Source organism: Anomaloglossus baeobatrachus, chromosome 11 (genome assembly GCF_048569485.1).
Source record: "Anomaloglossus baeobatrachus isolate aAnoBae1 chromosome 11, aAnoBae1.hap1, whole genome shotgun sequence".
NCBI classification, from domain to species: domain Eukaryota; kingdom Metazoa; phylum Chordata; class Amphibia; order Anura; family Aromobatidae; genus Anomaloglossus; species Anomaloglossus baeobatrachus.
The window spans coordinates 12,859,210-12,872,956 of NC_134363.1; the positions used below are offsets into that span (position 1 = coordinate 12,859,210).

At 43.6% G+C, this 13,747-nt stretch overlaps 1 protein-coding gene across 1 annotated transcript; it reads left to right on the plus strand.

Annotated features, from left to right (window-relative positions):
* The first annotated feature begins 320 nt into the window (after window positions 1–320).
* On the plus strand, window positions 321–11,895 carry LOC142256351 (alpha-tectorin-like). The gene is made up of 7 exons (XM_075327984.1): window positions 321–381; window positions 463–501; window positions 4,935–5,065; window positions 7,304–7,585; window positions 9,141–9,278; window positions 9,458–9,617; window positions 11,449–11,895. The coding sequence occupies exons 1-7, from the start codon at window positions 342–344 to the stop codon at window positions 11,631–11,633; spliced, it is 975 nt and encodes a 324-aa protein (XP_075184099.1). The 5' UTR covers window positions 321–341; the 3' UTR covers window positions 11,634–11,895.
* The last annotated feature ends 1,852 nt before the right edge of the window (window positions 11,896–13,747 follow it).

Consider the following 13,747-nt stretch of genomic DNA (forward strand, 5'->3'; position numbering starts at 1 on the left):
GGCTCAGGAGTGGTGTTATATCAGGCTCAGGAGCTGTGTTATATGAGGCTCAGGAGCTGTGTTATATCAAGCTCAGGAGCTGTGTTATATCAAGCTCAGGAGCTGTGTTATATCAGGCTCAGGAGCTAAAAATTTAAATTATATATTAAAATAAAAGGTGCAATTCAAAACCACTACTTGTCCTCCAAAAAAATACTTTTACATTTCTACTTTGACGTAAAAAAAAATAAGATATGATGCTTTTGAGAAGGTGATGACAAAACTAAAGTATAAAAACTAAAAATTGCTCATCCTTAAAAGGATAATATCTTCATCAGTATTTCAGAGAACACTCAGCCAATATGGAGGGCGTGCTACAAGCAACTAAATTAATGCTGCTGGGTAAGTGCAAAAAAAAATAAAAATAAATTAAAAAAACACCAATAAAAATGAAAAAAAAAATGTTTTATTGTTTTTGTGCAGTTTTGATCTCAGTGTGTCCGCACGGATCAGCAACATCAAGTAAGATTTTTTTTTTTTTACACCAATTTTTAATTAAATTTATGTGATTTTGTGATAATTGATAAAAATGCCAAAGGAATAAAAATAAAAAAAAATTAAAAAAAAAAAACCCTGAGTCATCTGGTCAAGATTAACAGTCTACAGAAGAATCCTGGTAAAGCATCAAAAAATGATCTGGGAGAAATAGTAGAAGCTTGTTAAGCAAGTATTCAGACTTAGACATATTTTAAAGGATTATTCGCACAGTCGCATTATTTGTAAATACATACTTATTGTTAGTATATAGAGTTAACCCAGCGTAAACATTCTTGTACTTGTGTCATTATTATATCTATCCTCCCTTTTTTACATCCAGCTTCACAGAGTTGACAATATTACAAAACTCAGCAGCACCTGCTTCTCCTCAGTGCTGCAGACCCCCCCCCCCCCTATCCTGTGTTCTCCTGACTGCTCCCATCTCTCTGAATTACCATCAAGCGAATCTAAGTGTAGAATTCACCTTGAGCTTCTGTATATTCTCTGCTAATGTACAGTACCCTGCATGGCGGATTCTATTTTGTGCCACCTATATCCATATAAGCTGCCTGTGTGGTTTTACATCATTAGCTGGTTCTACCAAAGGGCAATACTCCTGCATTTCTCCCCAATGGCAGTGTAGAAATGTGTTTGTTTCGTTCTGCTGACAGACCAGTAATGTGAATACTGCTCTATTGATGCATATGTCCGAAGACAATCCTCTACCAAATGCATCATTACGGCAGCATTTGCAGTTTGACATCACTGATCTCTCAGCAGCAGGAAACAATGAGTCATTTCAGAGCCTGTTTATAGCCCATACTGCATTCTACAATCATGGCCAAAAGTGTTGGCTCCTTTAAAATTGTTCCAGAAAATGAAGTGTTTCTCCTACAGAGCCATATCCAGCTGCACATCTCTCTTCTCAGCCCCCTCTACACAGAGCCCCATCCTAATATATATATATATATATATATATATATATATATATAAAGTATACAAACATATACAAACTTTTTCATATGACTGTATATATATATATATATATACATATATATATATATGTCATATGAAAAAGTTTGGGCACCCCTATTAATGTGAACTTTTTTCTTTATAACAATTTGGGTTTTTGCTATTTCAGTTTCATATATCTAATAACTGATGGACTGAGGAATATTTCTGGATTGAAAGTTTATTGTACTAATAGGAAATGTGCAATCTGCATTTAAATAAAATTTGACTGGTGCAAAAGTATGGGCACCTCAACATAAAAGTGACATTAATATTTTGTAGATCCTCCTTTTGCAGAAATCACAGCCTCTAGTCGCTTCCTGTAGCTTTTAGTGAGTTCCTGGATCCTGGATGAAGGTAGATTTGACCATTCCTGGTTACAAAACAATTCCAGGTCAGTTAAGTTTGATGGTCGCCGAGCATGGACAGCCGCTTCACATCATCCCACAGATGCTCAATGATATTCAGGTCTGGGGACTGGGATGGCCATTACAGAACATTGTAATTGTTCCTCTGCATGAATGCCTGAGTAGATTTGGAGCGGTGTTTTGGATCATTGTCTTGCTGAAATATCCATCCCCTGCGTAACTTCAACTTCGTCACTGATTCTTGCACATTATTGTCAAGAATCTGCTGATACTGAGTTGAATCCATGCGAACCTCAACTTTAACAAGATTCCCGGTGCCGGCATTGGCCACATAGCCCCAAAGCATGATGGAACCTCCACCAAATATTACTGTGGGTAGTAAGTGCTTTTCTTGGCATGCCGTGTTTTTTTGCCTCCATGCATAACACCTTTTTGTATGACCAAACAACTCAATCTTTGTTTCATCAGTCCACAGGACCTTCTTCCAAAATGTAACTGACTTGTCCAAATGTGCTTTTGCATACCTCCGGCGACTCTGTTTGTGGCGTGCTTGCAGAAATGGCTTCTTTCCCATCACTCTCCCATACAGCTTCTCCTTGTGCAACATGCGCTGTATTGTTGACCGATGCACATTGACACCATCTGCAGCAAGATGATGCTGCAGGTCTTTGGAGGTGGTCTGTGGATTGTCCTTGACTGTTCTCACCATTCTTCTTCTCTGCCTTTCTGATATTTTTCTTGGCCTGCCACTTCTGGGCTTAACAAGAACTGTACCTGTGTTCTTCCATTTCCTTACTATGCTCCTCACAGTGGAAACTGACAGTTTAAATCTCTGAGACAACTTTTTGTACCTTCTCCTGAACAACTATGCTGAATAATCTTTGTTTTCAGATCATTTGAGAGTTGTTTTGAGGAGCCCATGATGCCACTCTTCATAGGAGCTTCAAATAGGAGAACAACTTGCAAGTGGCCACCTTAAATACCTTTTCTCATGATTGGATACACCTGCCTATGAAGTTCAAAGCTCAATGAGGTTACAAAACCAATCTAGTGGTTTAGAAAGTCAGTAAAAATTTTGTTTAAATGCGGATTGCACATTTTCTGTTAGTACAATAAACCTCATTTCAATCCAGAAATAATACTCAGTCCATCAGTTATTAGATATATGAAACTGAAATAGCAAAAACCCAAATTGTTATAAACAAAAAAGGTTAACATTAATAGGGGTGCCCAAACTTTTTCATATGACTGTATGTATATATATATATATATATATATATATATATATATATATATATATATATATTTCATCCCAGGCATCTGTATGCATCACACTCTACAGCACATTAATCCTGTCAAGTATATTCAGCCCCCTCATGATGTACAGCACTCTGGTCAGCCCCTCTATATACAGCCCCCTCCTGCAGTTCTTCCCCCTTCTTAGCTCCTCTATATATAGCCCCATCCTGTAGCATTTCTTTTCTTTCAGGTCCATATAACAGTTCATCGATCCTCTCAGCCACCTGTATGCAATCTATCCTGTAGTATATTTCTCCTCTCATGTATATACAGCCCCCTCCTTCTGTAGTTCACTCCTATTAACCCCTCTATATGCACCCCCATCCTGCAACATATCTTTCCTTTCAGTCCATTCTGCAGTATATTTCTTCTCTAAGCCCCATGTATGCAGCCTATGCTGCAGTAGTTTGATCCTCTCATGTATGTATAGCCCTCTCCTGCAGTACTTCACTGATTTAGCTCCTCTATACACAGCCCCATCCTGCAGCATATCTTTCCTTTCAGCCCTATCCTACAGTACATCGGAGCTCTCAGCCACTCGTATGCAGTCTATCCTGTAGTACATTTCTCCTCTCAGACCCCCTTTCTGTACTTCACTCCTCTTAGCCCCTCTATATGCAGCCCCATCCTGCAACATATCTTTCCATTCAGCCCTATCCTACAGTACATCAGAGCTCTCAGCCACTCGTATGCAGTCTATCCTGTAGTACATTTCTCCTCTCAGACCCCTTTCTGTACTTCACTCCTCTTAGCCCCTCTATATGCAGCCCCATCTTGCAACATATCTTTCCATTCAGCCCTATCATACAGTACATCAGAGCTCTCAGCCACTCGTATGCAGTCTATCCTGTAGTACATTTCTCCTCTCAGCCCCCCTTTCTGTACTTCACTCCTCTTAGCCCCTCTATATGCAGCCCCATCCTGCAACATATCTTTCCATTCAGCCCTATCCTACAGTACATCGGAGCTCTCAGCCACTCGTATGCAGTCTATCCTGTAGTACATTTCTCCTCTCAGACCCCTTTCTGTACTTCACTCCTCTTAGCCCCTCTATATGGAGCCCCATCCTGCAACATATCTTTCCATTCAGCCCTATCCTACAGTACATCGGAGCTCTCAGCCACTCGTATGCAGTCTATCCTGTAGTACATTTCTCCTCTCAGCCCCCCTTTCTGTACTTCACTCCTCTTAGCCCCTCTATATGCAGCCCCATCCTGCAACATATATTTCCTTTCAGTCCCATTTTGCAGTATATTCTCCTCTAAGCCCCATGTATGCAGCTTATCCTGCAGCACTTTGCTCTTCTCCTATATGTACAACCTTCTCCCACAGTACTTTACTCCTCTTAGCACTTCTATATACAGCACCATCCTGCTGTATATCTTTTCTTTACGTCCCATCCTGCAATACATTGCACAATGTCAGCTGAGAGAGATACTTCTCTGGGTATGATCAACCAGGAGCAATCAAACTACATCAGGTTGGATCCAATGGCAACTGGAGGGTAAATAAAGCCTGGAGGGACAACCTTAGGGGGTGATATGTGCAAAATGGGGCACAATTAAAAATGGTTTATATTGGCGCCTATAAATAAATATATATGTGCATTATTATAAACTCACATTGTGATTTTGGGAATAACCCTTTAAATGCATAGAGCTGTGACTTGCAGATCGGGGAGGTCTTCACACCTCCATACACACTGTAGGGTCACTTAATGTTTTTTCCCCCATGATCTAGGTGAGGTTCTCTACCCTTATGGCCTTCCTCAGGGGGACAAGGCGACCCCTCGTCTAGATGACGGAGCATCCGGTGAAGTGAAACTTTCCACTGAATTCACATTTTTTGGCAAAAAATACAAATCTCTCTATGTAAGAACTTTTTATTGTTTTATTATCTCCATGGTCTGTTTAGTGACTGCAGAAGAATTGTATCATCAATCATCAATGATTGTCGTTAAAGCAGCACTCCAGCATTTTTTTTATTGCTCCGCTGGAGTGGTGCTTCAAATGCAAGTCCCCTGCACCCCGTCTTATAATCACCTCCCGGCGGATTCATCTTCTATCGCCGCCGGTCTCGTCAGTTTCTTGCGATTTGTGACCTGACGACAGCTCCAGCATTTCATGAAGCGCGTCAACGGTCACAACTTGATACAGGTCTATGAAAGCCTCGCTCTGTCCTCGTTCCGGCCTTGTTCTGACCTTGTTCCAGCCTCATTCTGACCTCTTTCTGGCTTTGTTCTGACCTCGTTCCAGCCTCGTTTTGACCTCGTTCTAGCCTTGTTCTGGCCACGTTCTGGTCTCGTTCCAGCCTTGTTCTGACCTTGTACTGACCTCATTCCAGCCTCGTTCTGACCTTGTTCCAGCCTTGTTCTGGCATTGTTCTAGCCTCATTCTAGCCTCATTTCCGTCTCGTTGTGACCTTGTTACGGCCTCGTTTTGACCTCAATCCAGCCTCATTCTGACCTCGTTCTTGGCTCACTGTGATCTCATTCTGGTCTTATTCTGACCTCATTCTGGCCTCGTTCTGACCTCGTTCCGGCCTCATTCTGCCCTAGTTACAGCCTCATTCTGGCCTCATTCTGTCCACGTTCTAGCCTCATTCCGGCCTGGTTATGGTCTCGTTCCGGCCTCGTTCTCACCTAATTCCAGCCTCGTTTTCACCTCATTCCAGCCTTGTTCTGACCTTGTACTGACCTCGTTCCCACCTCATTCTGATCTCATTCCAACCTCGTTCTGACCTCGTTCCAGCCTCGTTCTGATCTCATTCTGGCCTCATTCTGACCTTGTTCTGACCACGCCTCGTTCTGACCTCATTCTGGCCTCATTCTGCCCTAGTTCCAGCCTCATTCTGACCTCATTCCAGCCTTGTTCTGGCCCCGTTCCGGCCTCATTTTGCCCTAGTTCCAGACTCATTTTTGCCTCTCTGACCTCATTCCGGCCTCATTCTGGCCTCATTCTGACATCTTTCTAGTCTCGTTTTGACCTCATTCTGGCCTCGTTCTGACCTCGTTCCAGCCTCGTTCTAACCTCATTCTGACCTCGTTCCAGCCTCGTTCTGACCTTGTTCCAGCCTTGTTCTGGCCTCGTTCTGGCCTCATTTTGCCCTAGTTCCAGCCTCATTCTGGCCTCATTCTGGCTTCGTTCTGACCTCGTACTAGCCTTGTTCTGGCCTCGTTCCGGCCTCATTCCGCCTTAGTTCCAGCCTCATTCTGGCCACGTTCTAGCCTCATTCCGGCCTCGTTCTGGTCTCGTTCCAGCCTCGTTCTGACCTTTGTAGTGACCTCGTTACGGCCTTGTACTGACCTCATTCTGACTACACCTCGTTCTGACCTCATTCTGGCCTCATTGCGCCCTAGTTCCAGCCTCATTCTGGCCTCATTTTGACCTCTCTGGCCTCATTCTCACCTTGTTCTGGCCTCATTCCGGCCTCATTTTGCCCTAATTCCAGCCTCATTCTGGCCTCTCTGGCCTCGTTCTGGCCTCGTTCCAGCCTTGTTCTGGCCTTATTCCGGCCACGTTCTGGCCTCATTCAGTTTATCATAGAGTTGTATTGGGAACTTGCAATGTAACTTCTGATTTCCAGCAAGAAAAACGTTACAATCACACAATGGCGCCGTGGGACTAGAATGGCGTCCCTAAAAGGTGAGTATATAACAAGGGGGGGCTTACATTTAAAAAGTTACCCTGGCTTTGAAAATAAAAACACTGGAGTGGTGCTTTAAAAAAAAATGACAATGGCCCTCAAATCTAAGTGACATAATTTGGATTGACATGGTAGTGCCTATGTCCAAAGCTATCATCATACTATAATCTTGTGCCTATTCTGGAGGAAGGGCGTCCTGAACTATAAAGAAAAATTGCATGACCCTAACACGGGGAGTTGACAAGTAATGATTATGGAAAAATCCAAAAACCACTCAAGGCCATCACTGGAATCTGCATCGAAGCATGCCCCTTCCATGATTTTCATTTTTTTTTGCTTTAACATTATTAAGCGCTATTTGTGGTTATTGCCACCTGTTGGTGATATGTGGTATTGCAGCTACAATCTTAATTGTTAACTTGATCTGCTTCAATTGCGTTTATAATTTTTTTAATATTTTGCAGGTAAATAACAATGGAGTGATCTCATTTAACAAGGCAGTTTCCCAATACACCCCAAAAGCTTTCCCCCTGACTGATGGAGAAGCATTTGTCACCCCCTTCTGGGGAGACGTGAACAATGCATTGGGGGGCTCCGTCTACTACCGGCAAAGCACAAACCCTGATCTTCTGCAAAAAATATCTGTGGATATGAAGAAGCACCTTCCAGATCTGCACTATAAGGCCACATGGGCATTCGTGGCCACCTGGGATCGAGTGCCTTATTATGGTTCAAAATCTAAAAAGGTCAGATATATATATGTAATATATATATATATATATACTAGCTGTACTACCCGGGCATTGCCCGGGATAGTAACTGTCTCTCTGTCTGTGTGTCTGTCTGTGTCTATCTCTCTCTCTGTATTTGTATCAGTCTATCTGTCGCCATCTCTGTATCTGTCTCTATTTGTGTGTCTGTCTCTCTCTTTCCCCGTCTGTCTCTTTCCACGTCTGTCTTTGTCTGTCTCTTTCCCCATCTGCCTCTTCTGTTTACAGGTCTGTCTCTTTCCAGGTCTGTCTCTTTGCCCGTCTGTCTCTTTGTCCGTCTGTCTTTTTGCCCGTACGTCTCTTTCCAGGGCTGTCTCTTTCCATGGCTTTTTCTTTCCAGAGCTGCCTCTTTCCAGGGCTGTTTCTTTCCAGGTCTGTCTCTTTCCCAGTCTGTCTGTTTCCAGGATTGTCTCTTTCCAGGTCTGTCTCTTTGCCCGTCTGTCTCTTTCCAGGGCTGTCTCTTTGTCCGTCTGTCTCTTTGCCCATCTGTCTCTTTCCAGGGCTGTCTCTTTCCAAGGCTTTCTCTTTCCACGGCTGTCTCTTTCCAGGTCTGTCTCTTTCCCCATCTGTCTCTTTCCATGTCTGTCTCTTTCCAGGTCTGTATCTTTCCAGGTATGTCTCTTTGCCCATCTGCCTTTTTGCCCGTCTGTCTCTTTCCAGGTCTGTCTCTTTCCCCGTCTGTCTCTTTCCCCGTCTGTTTCTTTCCTCATCTGTCTCTTTTCCCGTCTTTCTCTTTGCCCATCTGTCTCTTTCCCCGTCTGTCTCTTTGTCCATCTGTCTTTTTGCCCATCTGTCTCTTTCCAGGGCTGTCTCTTTCCAGGGCTTTCTCTTTCCCCGTCTGTCTCTTTCCCCGTCTGTCTCGTTCCCCGTCTGTCTCGTTCCCCGTCTGTCTCTTTCCAGGTCTGTCTCTTTGCCCGTCTGTCTCTTTCCCCGTCTGTCTCGTTCCCCGTCTGTCTCTTTCCAGGTCTGTCTCTTTGCCCGTCTGTCTCTTTGCCCATCTGTCTCTGTCTGTGTCTCTGTTTGTCTCTGTCTCTTTATGTCTCTCTCTATCCGTCTCCCCACTGACATCTTATTACCTCACACATAAGCTTCTTATACTAACAGTTTATTTTGTTCCTATAGCAACCACTGACAGTTGCTATTAATAGCTTGTAGCTTCCACTTCCATTCACTTTAATAGAGGCAGGATTTTGGAGAGTAGCTGTGAAGCGCGGGGTTAAAATTTCCCCTCAAAACATAGGCTATTGCATTCCCTGAGTCACATGGGGTGTCTGTGCAAAATTTCGTTATTGTAAATGCGACGGTGCAGATTCCTTTAGCGGACATACATACAGAAATACACACACACACACACACACACACACATACATACACTCAGCTATAGATATATATATATATATATATATATATACATATATATATGCAGCCAGATAGGAAAAATCCCCTGGTATCACCTGTAAAAAAATTTTTTTTTTCTTAATTTTGAACTTTATTGACTTTTATTATTCTTTTCATACTTTTCCCCTATTAGGTGAACACGTTCCAGGCCGTCCTCACCAGTGACGGCTTCAATTACATCGCCATCCTAAATTACGGTGACATCCAGTGGACGACTGGAACCGCCAGCAAAGGAGACCCCGACACTGGACTGGGCGGGACCCCAGCTCAGGTGTGTAAAACCAGCCTAAATATTATGTAGCACCGCCACCTGCTGGTGATCTGTGGTATTGCAGCAGATAGCTGCAAGGTGTGTTTTCTTTTGGAACTTCCTCAGATACATTGTAGCACTGTGATATTTACACTAGAATCTTTCGGGAGGGAAGTTATACAGATGTATCCCATTCACAGGCCGGATTTAACAGCGGAGACAACACTCATTACTTCAATATTCCTGGATCCAGAACTAACGAGGTGCTGAAAATCCAGAAAACAACTAATGTCAATTACCCCGGACGATGGGTGTTCCAGGTAGATGACTTTAAGGTTCCCGGAGGCTGTATCTTCCAAGGTATTTCCTTATTTATTACACGGTACAAGATAACAAGTAAAAAAAAATAAAAAATACATACACATTCCCAGCCAAAAGTATTGGCACCCTTAAAATTACTCCAGAGAATGATGCATTTCTCCCACAAAATAATTACAATTACACATGTTGTTATACACAGGTTTATTTCATTTGTGTGTGTATTCGAACAATGCAAAAAAAACAGTAAAAAAAAAATAATTGGAACGACTAAATTGTCACATTTACAAAATTGTGAGCAAAGAACTTTGTTTCAAAAATGTGATACTCATTAAAGCTCACCTGTGGCAAAAACAGGTGTGGGCAATAAGAAAATCACACCTGAAATAAGGAAAAAAGGGGAGAAGTTGACTTAATTTTTGCATTGTCTGTGTGTGCTACACCAAGCATGGAAAACAGAAAGAGGAGAGGAGAAAGGTCTGAGGACTTGAGGAGCAAAATAGTGGGTAAAAAACTTTGTTTCAAGTATGGAATGCTAACTCAAACTCATCTGTGGCAAGTAACAAGTTTGGGCAATGTGAAAATCTCACTATAATCCAGATAAAAAGGGAGAAGTTGACTCAATTTTTTGCATTGTGTGTCTATGTGTGCTACACTAAGCATGGAGGACAGAAAGAGGAGAAGAGAACTGTCTGAGGACAAGAGAACCAAAAAGTGTTGAAAAATATCAACAATCTCAAGGTCTCAAGTCCATCTCCAGAGATCTTGATGTTCCTTTGTCCCTGGTGCACAAAATAATCAAGAAGTTTAAACCCATGACACTGTAGCTAGTCTCCCTGGACATGGACAAAATTGATGAAAGGTTGTAATGCAGGATGGTCCAGATGGTGGAAAGGCCCCAATCAAGGTTGAAAAAATTCCAGCTGTCCTGCAGCTCAGGGGCATCAGTGTCAGAGCAAACTATCAGTCCACATCTGAATGAGATGAAACGCTATGGAGGAGAACCACTGCTGATACATAGACAAAAAAAACACTATAGAGGAGACCCAGGAGGACCCCTCTGCTGATACAGAAACAGAAAAAAGCCAAAATGTACATGAGTAACCAAAATCCTTCTTTGGAAAGCATCTTGTGGACAGATGAGACCAAGATGGAGCTTTTTGGTAAAGCTCAACATTCTACTGTTTACTGAAAATGGAATGAGTACTACAAAGTAAAGATCACAGCACCTACAGTCACACATGGTGGAGATGAGAGATGTTTTGGGTTGTTTTGCTGCCTCTGGCACTGGGGGACTTGACTGTGCACAACAAGGCATCATGAAATCTGAAGATTACCAAAGGATTTTGGGTGGCATTTAGAGCCCAGTGTCAGAAAGCTGGGGGTATGGCCTAGGTCAAGGGTTTTCCAGCAGGACAATGACCTCAAACAATTCAAGAAACCCCAGAAATGAATGAAACAAAGCGTAGAGAGTTCTGAAGAGGCCGCAATGAGTCTGGAACATCGGTTTCAGCGCAAACTATCTGTCCACATCTGAATGAAGTGAAACACTATGGAGGAGACCCAGGAGGACCCCACTGCTGACAGTTTATTGGGGCTTTGTATGAAATTATGTCCAATTTGCCTTTTTTGTTGCTTTTTTTGTGGAAATAAGTAAAACAAAATGTGTAACTGCAATGATTTTCTTGTAACAATTTCAAGGGTGCCAACAATTTATAGTCATATATATTGTATATATGACCAAACTTTCATTTTTGGAAGCTGCTTCCTTTTCAGCATTTTTTGCACACCTATCATGGCGCACATGTTGTGCTGTTGCATTTTTTGGATTCTACCTCTACTTATCTCCCACTTTTCATTATTTCTTTAACAGCAAAGTTTGCTAAGGAAGGTGAGGACTTCTGGAGCGAGGCCTCGTGCAGCACTAAGTGCCGGTGTCAGGGTGGGAAGGTGTCCTGCTCGGGGGAGTCCTGCCCGGCGTCCGGCACCTGTGAAGCCTCAGGATCCTTCTTCACCTGCAAGTATGAAAAAATCGAGAACAAGCAGCTCTGCTTCTAAGTCTTCCACCTGACATCCAGATGATATCCCCGATCTGCATATGTGCAATATCAAAGTTAGTCACGGTCGTTTTAATCCGTTATAGTCTTTTGCAACCTAATGGGCAACCAATGGTATAAGACCCACAGAGGTCCCATAGAGCGGTGGTGGGGAGAAGGCGTTATGGTCTGCAGTGTCCTCCCGCCATAGATATCCCTCTCTCTAGTGACACATAAACTGTGATTAGTCCACAGGGAACATATGTGATAATAAAACACTTGTGACCACGTGTCGTGTCTTCTGTGTGTTCTCCACGGTGTCCACCTTCAGCGTAGTAATGTAGTGGAAAACTTTCTGTAAGGTGGGTGGGGAGAGTGGGACTCACAGGCTTTCTTCAAAGGGGGTGGGGAGAGTGGGACTGACAGGCTTTCTCTAAAGGGGGTGGGGAGAGTGGGACTCACAGGCTTTCTCTAAAGGGGGAGGGGAGAGTGGGACTCACAGGCTTTTTCTAAAGTGGGCGGGGGCAGTGGAACTCACAGGCTTTCTCTAAAGTGGGCAGGGAGAGTGGGACTCACAGGCTTTCTCTAAAGGGGGTGGGGAAAGGGACTCACAGGCTTTCTCTAAAGTGGGCGGGGAGAGTGAGAATCACAGGCTTTCTCTAAAGTGGGCATGGACAATGGAACTCACAGGCTTTCTCTAAAGTGGGCGTGGACAGTGGAACTCACAGGCTTTCTCTAAAGTGGGCGTGGACAGTGGAACTCACAGGCTTTCTCTAAAGTGGGCAGGGAGAGTGAGAATCACAGGCTTTCTCTAAAGTGGGCGGGGAGAGTGGGACTCACAGGCTTTCTCTAAAGTGGGCGGGGAGAGTGGGACTCACAGGCTTTCTCTAAAGTGGGCGGGGAGAGTGGGACTCACAGGCTTTCTCTAAAGTGGGTGGGGAGAGTGGACTCACAGGCTTTCCCTAAAGTGGGCAGGGAGAGTGGGACTCACAGGCTTTCTCTAAAGTGGGCGGGGACAGTGGAACTCACAGGCTTTCTCTAAAGTGGGCAGGGAGAGTGAGTATCATAGGCTTTCTCTAAAGTGAGCAGGGAGAGTGGGACTCACAGGTTTTCTCTAAAAGGGGTGGGGAGAGTGAGACTCACAGTCTTTCTCTAAAGTGGGCGGGGAGAGTGAGTATCACAGGCTTTCTCTAAAGTGGGCGGGGAGAGTGGGACTCAAAGTCTTTCTCTAAAGGGGGTGGGGAGAGTGGGACTCACAGGCTTTCTTTAAAGTGGGCGGGGACAGTGAAACTCACAGGCTTTCTCTAAAGTGGGCGGAGAGAGTGAGAATCACAGGCTTTCTCTAAAGTGGGCGGGGAGAGTGGGACTCGCAGGCTTTATCTAAAGGGGGCGGGGAGAGTGGGACTCACAAGCTTTCGCCATGATCAGTTTTTTGCATGAAAATATTCAGAAAAATTATAGAATACCATATATTTCTGAGCTCAGAATCTTTAGCTCTATCTAATGATGCTCTAAAATAAAGCCCCAAAAGATCCACTTTAAATTTAGGAATATTCCTAAAAAAAAACAACATTTGCTTTTAATCCCAGTCTGCCACAAGTGTGTTGCGTCCACAGGTTACTTCTTGTATTGGTGTGGATTTACTTTGTTTTGATCCTGCAGCATTTTGTTCATCATGCCCTTCCGTTATATATACCCACTCTTGGCTTTACTCCATACCGGTCATAGATATTCTCTTTACTGACCACGTTGAAGGAGATTATCTCTGCATAGCTGTGATGTTGTTTCAGTTGTAGCTGCGAAGTTTCCTGATGAAGAAAACAAGAAGAGCTTTTTGCTTTGTCTTTCCCACCCATTTGTCTTACATTCCTTGTGTTGTTTTATTGTAGTAGTGGGACTAGTGTCTTGTTGACCTACTCACTAATCAGGTTCAGTTCGCACGTAACAGTGCACGAGAGAAGGACCCGTCTATGTATTGTGAAGGGCTACAGATTGTAGCACTGTTTTGCTAACCTACTCACTAGCCAGGGTAAGTTGAGGGTCAACTAGGGCCTAGGCACGTGATGGCACACAGGGGAAGGACCCGTCTATGTATTGTGAAGGGCTACAGATTGTAGAACTGTCTCGCTGACCTAC

Coding starts and splice junctions, on each gene's coding strand:
- LOC142256351 (XM_075327984.1), top strand. CDS start 342: ATGGAGGGCGTGCTACAAGCAACTAAATTAATGCTGCTGG. Junction 5,066..7,303: donor AAAAATACAAATCTCTCTAT/GTAAGAACTTTT, acceptor AATATTTTGCAG/GTAAATAACAATGGAGTGAT. Junction 7,586..9,140: donor ATGGTTCAAAATCTAAAAAG/GTCAGATATATA, acceptor TTCCCCTATTAG/GTGAACACGTTCCAGGCCGT.